Here is a 16,716-nt window from a genome sequence, read left to right on the forward strand (position 1 = left end):
CCACTGTTTTAAGTCGAGTTTATGAAGACCATTTTTACCTTGTAAGCATTGATTATGAAGACCATTTTTACCTTGTAAGCATTGATTACTGTGTTCCATTCCCTATAGTTATCTATGATTGTAGATAAAATGTTCATTGTTTGGTTCAGATAAAATCTAGAAACACTGCCTCTTCCAACTCATTGTTTTAGATAATATTGCTGTTGACAAGAGTTATTCTAACAAATCTACATGGGTACCTGTGACATGCCACCCTCTTTCCAAAAATGCAGATTGTGTTATGTCACCAAGAAAAGGCACCAATTTTTTTTTTCAAATTTAGAAATTTAAACAATTTTGACACTACTTTGTATAGGTATGTAAGTACATTCAAACTTAAACAAACTGGTTAAAAGTTTACATTCTGTCTCAAATTAATAAGCTTTCATAGGCCTTGGGTGGAGAAGGCAATGGCACCCCACTCCAGTACTCTTGCCTGGAGAATCCCATGGATGGAGGAGCCTGGTAGGCTGCAGTCCATGGGGTCGCTAAGAGTCGAACACGACTGAGCGACTTCACTTTCACTTTTCACTTTCATGCATTGGAGAAGGAAATGGCAACCCACTCCAGTGTGCTTGCCTGGAGAATCCCAGGGATGGCGGAGCCTGGTGGGCTGCCATCTATGGGGTCGCACAGAGTCGGGCATGACTGAGGTGACTTAGCATAGGCTTTCGGAGGAACTTTATAGGGGAACCCAAGTATTAATAATATAATATCTTATGTTAAATAATGATGTCTTTCATTTACATGGTACTTTATTAATATCAAAATATCTTCAGGTACAATATGTCTTTTTGGCCTCAGAGAAAGCCTAACAAATGATTAAGGCAGGTGATTTTCCACTAATAAATCAAGACAAAGCAAAAAGCCAAAGTCAATGACTGAACTGAGGTCAAAAGCCTGTTCTTGCAGTTCTTACAACAGGCCTTTTCTCACATAACACTGTCCTCGTTTTTTAGAATTCGTTTCTTAAGATGCTGGTTATCTATTCAATTTAATTCAAGGATTACTTATATGTATCTGTTTGGATCATTGTAATACAGTTAATTAACAACTCAAATGCTAATAGTAGGAAACTGTTTTCATTCAATTAATCTCTGAACCTCTATTGTCTTTTCAGGAACCACTGCTTTGTATTTGTTCCTGGTTATGCATCCTTCCATCCTTAGTAACTCCCCCAGCCCAAAAACCTTTGAGGAGGTACAGTTCTTTAATAGAAATAACTACCACAGGGGGATTGATTGGTAAGATGGGTTATTAGTATAAATCTAAAAGTATATGTACTGTGCACAGTATTAAATTAGTGCTTATAATCAACATTTAAGTCTGTTAGCCACAAATAGTAGTTATCTCTGTGCCTTGATTAAATAACATGAAGGAGCACAGAAATTATTCATAACAAACTTTTCTCAGTTTATGAAGGGATTTGTCACCTCAAGAGACTCATGTGTAATTTTAATTTGCATTAATTATCTTTGATGGTAATTACAAATAAAAAGAGAAATACCTAATACACAAGAATTTAATTTCTTAAGAAAACACTTTCATAATTTTCTGTTCTTATGTACTTTGCATTAAAGTGATGCTACAGTTCACATATAAGATACTATTTTACTTTGGTATAAAAGGTAAATAAATAAAGTTAGACATCTATATGCATTTCATGAGTAATGAAAGCTATTTTAAAAAAGCTATCAACAATATACAAAATTTAATTTTGGGCCTTTGAAATTAGAACCATATCAGCTATTTGAGGAAAAGAGTTAATTAAAATTAAAACTTAAAATGTCTACTATACACAAAATATGTAATGTAGGAGGAATAGGTGTTACAAACGTGTTAATCCCAAAATGTTATCTAGAAGTCTTTCTTTTAATGTTCAAATTCTGTGCAGAAAGTGGTGTAAAAGTAAATTCTTATAACAACTGTAGAGCATGAACATAAACATTTTGCATGTAGTTTAGCATACAGGTGTTATATATTAACTTCTGTTGTCAGATTGCATGATCTCTATTTTATATGTATCAAAGCCCTCAAGGTTTGCTTGTGAGCAGTCCAAACAGAAAGCTAAAGAAATGGATTGAGTATAAACTGAGCTCCTACTAGGATTTATATATATTCTAATTATTATATATTTTCTTGCCAATTCTTCAGCACACTGGTTGATATTGATTGATTATGTAGTATTAAATAATAGCTGTGAGAGTCAAGGATCCATCAACTACTTCAGTTGCTGTTTTCCCACTGACTTAAATAAATATACTTGTATACAGTAGAATAAAACATTTAGTACTTGTTTACATCAAGATTAAAGGGGTTGATTAAAAACTGCTTTGGAAGTAGAGAGGAACGCAATAATACTTAGATTCCCTGGGACTTGAGGATATCTGTGAGAATATTCAATTTTTTTAAAAAAAAAGCTGTTCCTTAGACAGTAATGTGTATAGGGACTATAACAGAAATGAACAGCCCCTTAAATGGTCTCCAAAGAGATGGCATAAATAAGTAGAAAACGAAAGAGCAATTAAAGATTTTAATGATAACTTGCTAAAAATACCCCAATTGTAAACACTTTTGATTGACAAATTATGCATTTATAAAAGGCAATTAATACAAATAACAATAACTGTAAATATCAATCTATTAGCAATAACTAGAGCTTTGCTCTCAAGGACAGCAAACGTATTCAGCCTTGCCTCTCCCTGAAGTGTCAGCACCTCAGCAGTACCTTTAGGACAACAGAGTCACAAGGTTGAAGTCTGTGTGTCTCAGCGTGCCAAGGTCACTTACAGAATTAGCCCAAGCACAGTTAATTAATCTGGATATATGGATCTGTTCTTTCTGGAGAATTGGGCAAAACCAGGGCTTCCCTAACAGGCAACCTAAACACCGGTTTAGGGCACAAGCAAAGCAGGGCAAATGAAAATGAAAAAACTCCATCTTTGATAAAAATAGCCAAAATTTGCAATCAGAATTTCTAAGAAAAATGTTTGGTGTAGGCATACAGTTAAGTTTTATATTCTACGGTTTAATATTATTTTTTATAATTACTTGGGGAGGCAGTGGATGGTTGGAGCAGCACATGGAGGGCTGTACAACCCTGCTAACATTTAGAAACCCTAAACATCTTAATCTGGCTCTGAGTAAAATCACTTAGAAATACAGGGTCAACCCAGAAACAAATAAATGTGGAGTATTGCAAAATTTACATCTTTCAGTTTTTAAAAAAAAGTGCTGAGCTGTTATGGGAGTAGCAAAGCTTAAATGAGGCAGGCATTTCACGTTTAACCCCCAAATTATTAAACCACTCTACTTTGCTCACCAATTCTTTGAATAACCTGAATTCACATTCTCCAAATGTGGACCTGTTTCCACCCTGGAAATATGAAGCTGAATTCTTTACCACCTTGTATATTCATCAAACACTTTTCAAGTGCCTATAAGTACCACCCAGTATATTAAAAAAATGTGGGCACATAAGCAAACAAGAACTGGCCCCTGCTTTTTCCATGAGCCTCTGGAGTCAGACAAAATCAATACATTATAGGTCCAAGATCCAGAACTGCTTGAGGACAATTTCAGGGCCTAAAGTGCTGTAGTTGTAGAGGACTACCAGGAAGGTGATACAGTTTTCAGAAGTTAAAAGTTATCTGAATTCAGTACCTCCTGCCCTTCTTTTGTGATTTTTGGATCCTTTCTCAGAATAAGCAAGCTCGGACCAAATAAGATACCACTAAGACACTTGAGGAGAAGGCAATGGCACCCCACTCCAGTACTCTTGCCTGGAAAATCCCATGGATGGAGGAGCCTGGTAGGCTGCAGTCCACGGGGTCGCTAAGAGTCGGACACGACTGAGCGACTTCACTTTCACTTTTCACTTTCATGCATTGGAGAAGGAAATGGCAACCCACTCCAGTGTGCTTGCCTGGAGAATCCCAGGGATGGCGGAGCCTGCTGGGCTGCCATCTATGGGGTCGCACAGAGTCGGACACGACTGAGGTGACTTAGCAGCAGCAAGACACTTGATATGACCTTAGCACCCCTGGAACAAGTGTGGGCATCTAAATTAAAAAGTGTCCTAAAATTTGGTACCTTCTATTAATAGAGTGTATACCAGAACAGAGAGCAGATCAAACTTTCCAGAAATGTTGACATGTCTTTACCCCTAAAAGAAAGGAATGCCAGCATGACATATGACCAACAAAGCAATTTCCAGAAAACATAAGATGATTTCTGTGCTGCCCTGAGTTTCAAGACATCACTTTGTTGCGCCAGCCAAATTATGTAATATGGTAACAACTGGAATCCTACTAGGAGCTTTACTGTGTGAATGGAAGAAAACAACACACTGCAAAAAGAACTCACCACATAAATGTTAATGGCTCTCTTTTTCAGTAATTATTGAACTACCTTGTCTTGGTAACTCAAAATCATTGTGGCTTATGAATTAGAGACAGTGTGGGTCTGGAAGGTGATGCCTTTATTATAAAATGTAAGAAACCCTAAAAGTTAAATTTGCACATTCTTTCTAAAAAGGCCCTTTGCCTTTAAAAGATGTTCTTTGAGGCTTCAGAAATACCCATCATCATATGCTTGAATTCACTTGTATTTGACATTTTGTACAAATGGCACATTATACAAATTCCATTACGTCCTACATTTCTGTGCTTCAGGCTACAGCTAGGTATTCCTGTCTTCACTCTGCTGGTGACAAATCTCACCTCACTTAAGGATACAGAACCTGACCTTAGAAAATTTGATAGTATTTCATATCTGGAAATATGTACTATTTAAACTTCTATAATTATTCTAAACAATATAAACGGCTCTTTATGTGAAAACGTAAGCAAATAGGCAGTGTTTTCACACCACATCTGTTCTGCCCTTTGACACTTTATAGTTGAATGTAAGGGCAACACACTGGTGGGAATGAAATTTTTTTTACTTGTGATGAAGTAAAAAATGTTTTGTCTAAGTCTGTTTAAAATGCCTTTGAACTGAACACACTATTTGTTTTGATCCAGTTTTCTTTTTGGTTGAGCACTCATATTTGTCTGGCTCCAGAGGCTCATGGAGTAAAATATTTCTGCTTTTAGATACATTTTATACAGTTAGGTTGATTATTGCCACTTGATCCCTTTGTATCTACATTTTTGTTATTTCCCATACCTTTTTATTGATCTTAAGTACAATACAAAGAAAATGTATTTAGAAAAGCATTTTGAAAATACACTATTAGTATTCTGTATGTTTTTCCCTTGCTAACAGGCTTGTGGGACAAACGCCTTAAAGAAAAAGGCTCTTTTTTTTTTAGGAAACAAATGAATTTTGTTTGTGGGACACCTTTAACATCTTTCACTCACCAGGGTATGAGTATAAACAACAGTTTCATTTTGAGAAATATTCCCTTTCTAGGTATATGGATTTCTTCCCAGTCCCATCTAATGTTACCACTGATTTTCTGTTTGAGAAGAGTGCCAACTACTTCCACTCAGAGGAAGCTCCTAAAAGAGCGGCTTCTTTGGTCCCCAAAGCCAAGATCATCACCATTCTCATTGACCCATCAGACCGAGCATATTCCTGGTACCAGGTAAGGAAAATACTGACAAAACCCAGCAAGTAGAAGAGGAGTATAGAGAAGGGAGGGTGGTTTTCAGTAATAGTCACTGCCTCAGGTTTTAACAAAAAAGATTTGTTAGCTTACATCTTCAAGAAAGTGGATAAATTTCTCTTTGTTTCCATAAAGACATGTTCCCTTAGTTTTTATTAATTTTGCATTCATTTGATTAATTTAATAAAATATATTAATATAATGAAGAAATTAAAGTAAAGCAAACAAAATATTATGTGCTTGTATGTGTGCTTCTATATATCTGTATTTTAAAAGTAAAATGTTATCATTTAAAATCATTCTTTTCATCTAATATGTACATAATGCTGCTATTATTATCTCAGTTTTACAGATAAGAAATATACCTGATTCCGCTGAAGCAAAAGTCAGAGGTTTTGTTCTGTAAAGGTCCAGAGAGTAAATATTTCAGGCTTTGTAGGCCATATAATTGCAACTCTTGCCATTGTATTGCAGAAGCAGCCATAGACAATATGTAAATTAATGAGCCTAACTGTGTTCCAGTAAAACTTTATTTACAGAAACAAACAACAAGCAAAATTTAGCCCATGGACCATAGATTGATGACCTTGATTCTGAAAGAGCTTAAATAACTACTTGTATTGAAGAAATAACGTAGCAGCAAAACAGAATATAAGAATGAATTCTTCATCCTTGAAAGCCCAGCCAGTGTCCCCTGTTTTAAGCCTCTTTCACATATAAACATTGCCATTATGATGATTAGAACCTAGCACAGAAACGATCAATTTGAAAGAATTTTAACAGATTCTAATAATAAAACTTATGCGCCATACATTTTTACCTGAATAAATATTAAAAATAATAGGAAAAAAACTGCCTCAGTGATATTTTATTAATCACCAAATGGAAAAAGTTTAATAAAAAACAGCAACATTAAATATACTCCAGTTCAGTTCAGTCGCTCAGTCGTGTCCAACTCTTTGCGACCCCATGAATCGCAGCACACCAGGCCTCCCTGTCCATCACCAACTCCCGGAGTTTACCCAAACCCATGTCCATCGAGTCGGTGATGCCATCCAGCAATCTCATCCTCTGTCATCCCCTTCTCCTCCTGCCCCCAATCCTTCCCAGCGTTAGGGTCTTTTCCAATGAGTCAACTCTTCGCTTGAGGTGGCCAAAGTACTGGAGTTTCAGCTTCAACATCAGTCCTTCCAATGAACACCTAGGACTGATCTCCTTTAGGATGGACTGGTTGGATCTCCTTGCAGTCCAAAGGACTCTCAAGAGTCTTCTCCAACTCCACAGTTCAAAAGCATCAATTCTTGGGCGCTCAGCTTTCTTCACCGTCCAGCTCTCACATCCATACATGACCACTGGAAAAACCATAGCCTTGACTAGACGGACCTTGTTGGCAAAGTAATGTCTCTGCTTTTAAATATGCTATCTAGGTTGGTCATAACCTTCCTTCCAAGGAGTAAGCGTCTTTTAATTTCATGGCTGCAATCACCATCAGCAGTGATTTTGGAGCCCCCAAAAATAAAATCTGACACTGTTTCCACTGTTTCCCCATCTATTTCCCATGAAGTAATGCGACCAGATGCCATGATCTTAATTTTCTGAACGTTGAGCTTTAAGCCAACTTTTTCACTCTTCTCTTTTACTTTCATCAAGAGGCTCTTTAGTTCTTCTTCACTTTCTGCCATAAGGGTGGTGTCATCTGCATATAACAAAATTAATAGAGTCAGTGTCTTTAGTCTCTATTATTCTTAGTTAGAAGCTTCCCAGGTGGTACTAGTGGTGAAGAACCCACCTCCAAATGCAGGAGACATAATGAAACATGGCTTTGAACCCTGGGTCCGGAAGGTCCCCTGGAGGAGGGCATGGCAATGCACCCCAGTATTCTTGCCTGGAGAATCCCAAGGACAGAGGAGCCTGATGGGCTATAGTCCGTAGGGTTGCAAAGAGTTGGACACGACTGCAGTGACGTAGCATAGCACAGCATCCTTAGTTATCATTCCTCAGTTTTGTAGTTTAAAAATCACTTTCCTAATGTTCATGTGTTCATCCCTTCATTAAATAATTTTAATGACTACCACATGCAAAGTATTGTTCTAAGTATGATTTGAAAGTAAATTAACAAATGTGGATGCTACACTTGAGATTGCTTTCAGTCTAATTGGAGAAATATGTTTAAATAACCAGCGTATAAATCAGAAAGTATTAAGTGATAGATAGACTCCTACAGAGTAATAAAACCTACCTGATAAAGACCACCAGGGACAAGTTAGGTGTATTAATTGGCTGCAGCGGAGGAGCCTGAACACTTGAAGAACTCTCAGGCATTTCCCCAAAGAAGGGGAGGATTTGTATGGGGAGAAATGTAGGTAAAATTAACATGAACTGTTTGATAGGAGCAAGCAGGGCCAGGGCTGAAAAACAGACTAAGAGACTTACTTCCTGAAAAATAGATATACATGGAATGTTATATCCAGAAATCCTTTATCTGAAACTATGCACCTGGGCTGGAAATAAGGCTGTTTCTCTGAATTAAAGTGACCCACATAGCTCTGATCCTCCAGACAAGACTGGATGCTGCATTCTCACTGATCTCATACATCTAAATTTCTGACAATCTATGATATTAAAGAACAAAATTTCTCAGCATGGGGTCCTTTTTTTAAACAAAAGCCATTTTTCCAGATTCACTAAAGAAAGAACAGATTGTCAGGAAAGGCTTCATGGCTGGGACAGAGTAGGAAAATGTCATGGGACCTTAGACAGGCATATTGATAATAATCTGCGTAACAGGGAGTGAGACATCCTGGAAAAATGAAATCCACAATTCCACACTAATCAGTCATGCCCAGCTCCTAGAACCATCCTTTAAACCAAAAATACAGCAAATTGACTGATTTGATCTTGCGCCTTTTACCTTTATCGCTAGGTATCTGGAGAAAAAAGAAACACATCTTAATTGACTCGAAGAGAAAGCAGAAAATTGGAGCTTGGCAACCACTTAGCCCCTGAAAAATTGAGAATTTGCTGAAAAAGGAAGCTTCAAGGCTGAAAGCTAACAAAACATCCTAAATACTACAAATAAATCACTCCACAGTGGCAAAATGCAGGCCTTAACAAAGTCTAGTAGAGTTTGTAGTATAGTAATTTGAATCTCAATTGCTGCAAATTTGCTACTCAACTAGATGTGGTAAACATCCACAAACCCACACTAAGCCTGAATATTTATTGGCCAATTTAGGGAAAAGGTGATTTCCTCAGACCCCTGGGCCTGAGCCTGAGCCATTATGAAGTGCTTTCCTTTTAGGACTGCTGCTGTCTGCATTTTCTATACAGTAAGTGGTTCTGATTCATCACAGAGGTTACCATTAGGTAAAATAATCTTGGCTTTTAGATACTAGAGTGTATATGATAAAAGCTGTGGATTTCAGATAATGCACATGTCAGAGTTTTCACCAGTTTCTCCATTTGAATATCCCATAGTGTTTTTCTCTTCTAAAACTGCATTACTAGATGGAACAAAACTATGTGGCAGAACTAGCAGAGTGTTTTGTGCATTATGGATATTAACTGGACATGATAAATGGTTTCTTACGGACTGAAAGGGGGGTGTTAAGGTGACTTTCAAAAGTTTACTTTCAGAATAATATACATATACACTATGGAAATGACTCAGAAAAATAGGTTAGGAAATTCTATCAAGATGAATTCCGCCTCTACCAAATAATTCTCAAAAATATACTCTCAGCAGTGTCGTAATTTTAAAGCCTGATGCTCCAAGCAAGCATTTTCATCCTTTATTAATTGCAAAACAAATAACTCTCCCTCAGTGAGGCACTCCTTCCTTTAGCTTTGAGACTTGTCACAGAGATTGGTTTTTAATTATTTATGCCTATGGTTCAAGTCAGTTTAATTATCCACCTTTTCATCATAGCATCAGCGATCACATGAAGACCCCGCAGCTCTGAAATTCAGTTTCTACGAAGTGATCTCAGCTGGGCCCCATGCATCCTCCGAGCTTAGAGCCTTGCAGAAGAGATGTTTGGTCCCAGGGTGGTATGCCAGCCACATCGAGAGATGGCTTGTTTATTTCCCCCCCTTTCAGGTATTGAGCGATAAGAATCTACATCATATTACAGTCTCATTAAGTCAATGACTTTGCCTCTAGGATAGAGGGCATTTTTACTCATTAAAACATTGCTAGCATTCACTCTTTAGCTGTAATTGAGACTCTGGCAAACAATAACAGGCAGAGGTAGAAAAACTAATTCTCTTTCTAGAAGCATTTCAGGATAATTCTCCCTGCCCTATTTTCTAGTGCATGCCTTTCCTGATTGTTAAGAGCTTCAGAAGCTTGATACTCTTGATTCTTATTCTGAGAATAAAGCTTGAGAACGTCTTAACCAAACAAGGCAAACACTGTTTTGCTTTCAGTGCCATTATTTCCCTTTGAACCACCTTGCTGGATTTTTCACAAGTCCTATGTTTTTCTTGGCAGCCTTATTTCTCTCTTTTGCCTAGTGTTAGCCTAGACTACAAAACCAGCCCCTATACTGGATTGCATAAAGCAATCTAATCACATCAAACACAGTGTATACCTGTGTGTTTAGAACCATGCTAGCCACAGTGATACCATACATGCAAGCATATATGGCTATTTAAATTTCTATTGAAATTATATAAAATTAGAAATTATTTCTCAGTCATATGAGCCACACTTCAAATGTTCAATAGCCACCAGTTAGATACCACAGCCTCACAGTATGTCCATCAACACAGAAATTTCTAATGAACAATGCTGGTGTAAACTAAACAGAAACACTGGAGAAGATGTGTGAGCAGGAATTGCTTTCTAGGCTTTATGGCCCTTCATCACCGTCCCGTCATTTATCTTGCTGGGACCACCCCCTTCCCTCACCAGAGTAACAAGCAAATTTTCCCCTTTAGTCTGTTGAGGAACATCTGTTTACTTTAAGGTTTTCTAGGAATCTTACCTTTTTCTCCAAATGGGTTATCAAAGAATTTCTAAAAACTTTACAGTGCTGCTCCTTTGACTGGAATCATGGAAAATAATATGTCCTCTGTGTCATGGTACCTGGTCCACAGTCACTTTTCTTCTTTCCTACAAGTCCCCTTCCCACCTTGAATCATGGAATCATTGCTTTATCTGTTTTTAAACTTGATTTTCATTTGTGGTTTTATAGTCACCTTTCTTAAGCTCTCTTGGTACCCTCAATTTTTTTTGTTTTCAAAGTGTTTGCAGGACTTCTCAAACTATAAAACATGAATGCATTTAATTAGTGTTATTTATTTTTTGTTCTTTGTCATTAATGAGGATGGTCTGGTTAAGTCTTAACAACAATGAATGCAAATCCCCTCAGTACAGTGTCTTTCATGGAATAAATTCAAAGTGCAAAATTTTTGTATCATGCTGTTACATGTCTTTTTCCAATCTGCATTGTCTTTTTTTTTAATTTCCTTGGTCACTTAGCTGCTAATTATTGATGGGCAACAGCTAAGAACTGATCCTGCTACAGTGATGGATGAAGTACAGAAGTTTCTAGGAGTCTCTCCTCATTACAATTACTCAGAAGCATTAACGTAAGTTTATATTCTAATTAATTTACTGAAGTTTCAGCAGAGAACTGATTTTAGAGAAGTTGTAGTTTTGTGATGCAGCTATTGAGTTAGCTGCCCCTTACATACTGATTATTTTCCAGTTGGTGTTAACTACTTGAGAAAGAACATGTCAACAGTTTGGCTATGAAATGTCCAAAATCCTCTATTGATTTCTAACTAGGGAAGTCTTCCCTGGAAGGAAAAGAGAGGAACAAAGTGTTTTAAGTCTTAAAAGCAACAACTAACCTTAAAAGAGGTTACTGAAACTATGTTGGAAGCACTAAGCCTATTTAACCAGCTAGTATTGAGACCTCTTGGAAGTATAAAAAGATCTCTTGAACTAGGTGATTTATGAACTCCTCTCTTTTGTGTAATTTTAAAAAACGAACGTCACACAGCAAAAAGTAGCCCAATAGGTGGCTGAATAAGCAGAGAGAGAGGTGCTATTATTACTCTTACACATACTTCCATTTTTTGGTCTTTACCCACTGTGTTACTAACCTTGTCACCTCTTCTTCAGAGGCCTCAGCTGTTACAGCTCTGGTTTGGTTTTCTTTTGCTGGTTCCCACTGATTTTCTTAAGTAGTCAATTCCATCAGGGTGGGAGCCAGGGTGACACAAGAAAAGCACCAAGGATTTAAGGACCCCACAAGTACCTGAGAGTGAGTGGCCAAGGTACCTACCTCTCTTGCTTCACTTTAATCCTGACTCTGGACTTTATCTAACATTTTAAATAAAACCTCCATCTGACTTTGTGCATTTATGCTACTGTTGTTGCTGTTTAGTCGCTTAGGCCAACTCCTTATGAGTGTCCAACTCTTTACGACCCCATGGACTGTAGCCCACCAGGCTCCTCTGTCTGTGTCTTCTCCAGGCAAGAATACTAGAGTGGGTTGCCATGCTTTCCTCCATGGGATCTTCCCGACCCAGGGGTTGAACCCACATCTCCTGCTGGCAAGGCAGGTTCTTTACCACTGAGCCTCCTGGGAAGCCCAGCAATGAGGTGTGTGAGGGATGTGTTTCTTCTTATTTCACATGCAACTGGAACAAGCAACTGAGAGAGCCTCAGTTGGATGAGCCGTGGACCTGGCTCTCTCTGTAATATATATATCACATATATATAATATAAAATGTTATATTATATAGATATATAATTTTATATTATAAATATGATTGCATTTTATACATATATATATAATTTTAAGGTTACAGACTGAGCCTTAAAGAAACCAATTAAGACTGTAGTATGGGATTCTTCTTCATTCTATTTCTCAGTATAAAACTCAGTTCTATAGATCAATTGATTTTCTCTTTTCATTGTACTCTTCATGCTGTAGCAGTTTAGAAAGTGAGATACAGGATTCCTTTACTTTTTCACCATCCCACCACCAAACCTTAAAAGGTTTGCAGACAATCATCAGATACTGCAAACATCTTGCACAAATCATACGTAGAGACACACATGTAAGAGAGATGTTTTGATTTAGAGGACAAAGGAGTAAGTGGAACCCAAGAATTTTGAGCTTCCTCTCTAAGAGTCATTTCGGAGAAGGCAATGGCACCCCACTGCAGTACTCTTGCCTGGAAAATCCCATGGACGGAGGAGCCTGGTAGGCTATAGTCCATGGGGTCACTAAGAGTCTGACGTGACTGAGCAACTTCACTTTCACTTTTCCCTTTCATGCACTGGAGAAGGAAATGGCAACCCACTCCAGTATTCTTGCCTGGAGAATCCTAGGGACGGCGGAGCCTGGTGGGCTGCCGTCTGTGGGGTCGCACAGAGTCGGACACGACTGAAGTGACTTAGCAGCAGCAGCAGCTCTAAGAGTCATTTACTCTGTTGTTGCTGTTAACCCTCTGACCTTCATGTTTTCTATAGTGCGAGTCCTATCAGAGCTTTGGTGAGCTTAGTTGAAGTACCTACACAGACACTAGCCTCAGGTATTTAACTTTCAGCTTGACCTTAGAGAAAACTGAGTGATTTTAGCTTCAGTTAGAAATTCGAGCCCACTTTCTGCTTTGTCTTTTTAAGTATCTCTTAGAAAAGAAAGCTTTTATTTTCTAAACAGGTTTCTAACTCAAGTTGGCTTATCTTTGGATCTTTTTTATAGAGTATGTAGCAAAGCACTGCATTTCAGAAAGAAGAACTGAAGTATTTTATAAAGACAGAATCTCTTTTTCTTATGGAATGGTCCTTGACCTGCATGCTGTGTCTTTGTCCCCTTTGTATCCAGCTCAGCAGCAAGCTTTTAATTCATCTCCACTGCCAAGTCAAGGGAGTGTAAACTTAAGGGAATTAATACCAAAGCAAAATACTATATACAAAGAACTGTGGGTCACTTTGCACCTGAGATGTGTCTGACTAAAATTACCCCTTATATGGTTCTGTAACCTGGTTGGGGGCTCAGTGGGTGAAGTAGCAAGATAAGATATGTGTAGTCTCTGAAACCACAGTTTCTGGTCCAGTAGGGCTGCCCAAGCACTCACCCTGCTGATAAAGATAATGTACTGCCATTCAGTTTCTTTGTATATTCTCTTCTCAATCAGTTGGCCTGACCCACCTTGGAAAAAACAGCAGTGTACCTGTTGTAGAATATTTGGAATTTCATGTCATTGACTTAGGTCTGAATTCTCCTTCACCCATGCCCTTTGCAGTTGTTCTGAATCCTACCCTCAAAATTTAGTTATTCTTGTTAAAATAACTGTACTGCTAAGTTGTTTCTGTGGTGCTTTGGACATGTTGGGGATGACTGGGTGTACAAAATGCATGTCTTTAACTGCTTTATATTTTTCCTGCTAAAGATAGTGAAGACTACCTCTTTGGTAGTTAAAAAATTATTTAAAGCCTTCTGATAATGTACTAAACTGCAAACAGATATGAATTCTCAACTAACCACATAAATTCAGTTCTTTGCACACAATACAATAAATCAATGAAACTAGGCCTCTGCAAAAGTCTTACCATACAATTTTGGCACAAAAGAGTACTCCAGTGTGAGAGATCTACAATCTCCTGGTTATCTTCAATATAAAATGTTCCAGTTTCAAAACTATTTTCAAAAAAAATGGCAATAAATCTCCATCATTAAGAGTATTATTTTTTCCGTTCCACAGTCACTACAGAAGTGTTCAAGACTTCCAAATTTCATACAGTAATGGATAGTCGGTATCTTAAAATGGCTTAGTACTGTCATCATGGATTTTAGATGATACACTGAATACATAAACATCTTATCTGCTTGGGACTCTCCTGGTGGTCCAGTGGTTAAGGCTTCATGCTTCCAATGCAGGGGGCACGGATTCAACCTCTGGTCAGGGAACTAATATCCCACATGCTGTGCAGTGCAACCAAAAAAACCAGTTTTTATAAATCAAATTTTCTTAGTGAGTGTGGTTGTTATTGGAAATAAGCAGTATAAGTTTTAAAAAATATGAATAGGAATGTTCTCATTCAATTAAGTAATTCACATTTTACAATTCTTGTTCAATATAACCTTAATCACTAAACTATAAATAGGATTGATATACCAACATTATTTTAGCTTGTATATTATGTGTTATATAGTGTTTAAGCTGTCTAATCATTTAAGAAAAAGCAGAAAAAATAATGCTTAGTGTGGCATGCTAAACTAAACTAGCACATACAGTTTATATATGTGTTAAACTAAACTAAAATAAACTAAAATGAAAAAAATGTAAACTTTTAATTTTCCCATGAATATATCCACTAACAATTATATCCAGCCATCAATGTCTGTGACAAGTCTTCACACTTACTGAACCTGACTTCTCTATTTCTCAGTTAACCTGTTCATTAACATGAATGAAACCAGACTGAGTTATATGAATTTTTAATAATAATTTTACTATGAAAATGTCAATAAATGGACAATAAGGATTTGAAGGCGAACAGTTAAATGAAGATTGTGTGTGTGTGTATTTTGTTATGGATGGGGTTACCTAAGTCATAAAGAACTGAAGCTGCTTCTGTTGTTTCTAATATCACTTCCTCTGGCAACCAAATCTATTGATCAAAGAATCCTTTCCCGTTTAAGATGAGTTTGAGTAAAACTGTGCCAAAATAAAACTTTTTTGGTAGCAAAAAACAGTAGCCATAGTAGCTAAAATCTGCTGGTTCTTAGATGACCTGTGAAACAGCTGGAAATGCTAAGTGAAAAGGAAGAAAATAATCTACTCCAATTTCATATAAATTTGTTTTAAAAGTGGTTATAACATTTCAAAATCAGTATACATTTATATGTTCTAAATACTTTATATATAACAATACTGTGTGCTAGGTACTATTAGCTCCTTTTTTCAGCTACAAAAACTGAGGCACAGAAAAGCCAAGCCAAATGTCACTCAAAATTGAGCTGAGGTGGCAGGGCTGCAACACACTTATTCCTCTGGAGCCTGCACTGCCAGTCTATTCAGCTCTTCAAACTGGCACAAAAACCAGAGAAAAAGAACATCGTGAAGTTTTACTAATGAATAGTATAACAAGAGGAAGTACTATCTTTAAAAAACTAAAACCTTAAAATGAGTTTTTTAAGTTGTCTCAGACATTATTATAAAAAGACTCCATTCCTAGAGAAATGCAAATCGAGACTATAGTGAGGTACTACCTCACACCAGTTAGAACGGGCATCATTAAAAAGTCTACAAATAACAAATGCTGGAGAGGGTGTGGAGAAAAGACAACCCCCTACACTGTTGGTGGGAATGTAAGTTGGTGCAGCCACTATGGAAAACAGTATGGAGGTTCCTCACCAAACTAAAAATAGAATTATCATGTGATCCAGGGTTCTACTGGGAATATATCTGAACAAAACAATAATCCAAAAAGAATACATGCAGCCATTCATAACAGCACTATTCACAATGGCCAAGACATGGAAACAACCTAATTGTCCATCAACAGATGAATGGATAAGGAAGATGTGGTATGTATATATAATGGAATAATACTCAGCCATGAAAAAGAATGAAATAATGCCATTTACAGCAACATGGATGCCACTAGAGATTATCATACTAAGTGAAGTAACTCTTAGAGAGAAAAATACCATATAATATCACTTATATGTAGAATCTAAAATATGACACAAATGAACCTATCTCTGAAGGAGAAACAGACTCACAGACATAGAGAACTGACTTGTAATTGCCAAGGAGGAAACTGTCCTAGAGCCAGACATCCTGGAGTGTGAAGTCAAGTGGGCCTTGGGAAGCATCACTATGAACAAAGCAGATGGAGGTGACAGAATTCGAGCTGAGCTATTTCAAATCCTAGAAGATGATGCTGTTAAAGTGCTGCACTCAATATGCCAGCAAATGTGGAAAACTCAGTGTGGCCACAGGACTGGAAAAGGTCAGTTTTCATTCCAATCCCAAAGAAAGGCAATGATGAAGAATGTTCAAATTATTGCACAATGGCACTCATTTCACATGCC

General features: G+C 37.3%; 1 protein-coding gene across 1 annotated transcript in view; it reads left to right on the forward strand.

The window, feature by feature from the left end:
• LOC145504500 (bifunctional heparan sulfate N-deacetylase/N-sulfotransferase 3) overlaps positions 1-16,716 on the forward strand; it is a 179,151-nt gene that overhangs the window by 146,736 nt on the left and 15,699 nt on the right. The window contains exons 9-12 of the mRNA XM_081485496.1: positions 1,160-1,283; positions 5,455-5,629; positions 9,579-9,749; positions 11,136-11,245. Coding sequence (XP_081341622.1) covers positions 1,160-1,283; positions 5,455-5,629; positions 9,579-9,749; positions 11,136-11,245 — 580 coding nt within the window. The remainder of the gene's footprint in view (positions 1-1,159; positions 1,284-5,454; positions 5,630-9,578; positions 9,750-11,135; positions 11,246-16,716) is intronic.

The sequence above is a fragment of the Giraffa tippelskirchi genome, chromosome 1 (assembly GCF_054371585.1).
Source record: "Giraffa tippelskirchi isolate mGirTip1 chromosome 1, T2T-mGirTip1v1.2.pri, whole genome shotgun sequence".
Lineage (NCBI taxonomy): Eukaryota > Metazoa > Chordata > Mammalia > Artiodactyla > Giraffidae > Giraffa > Giraffa tippelskirchi.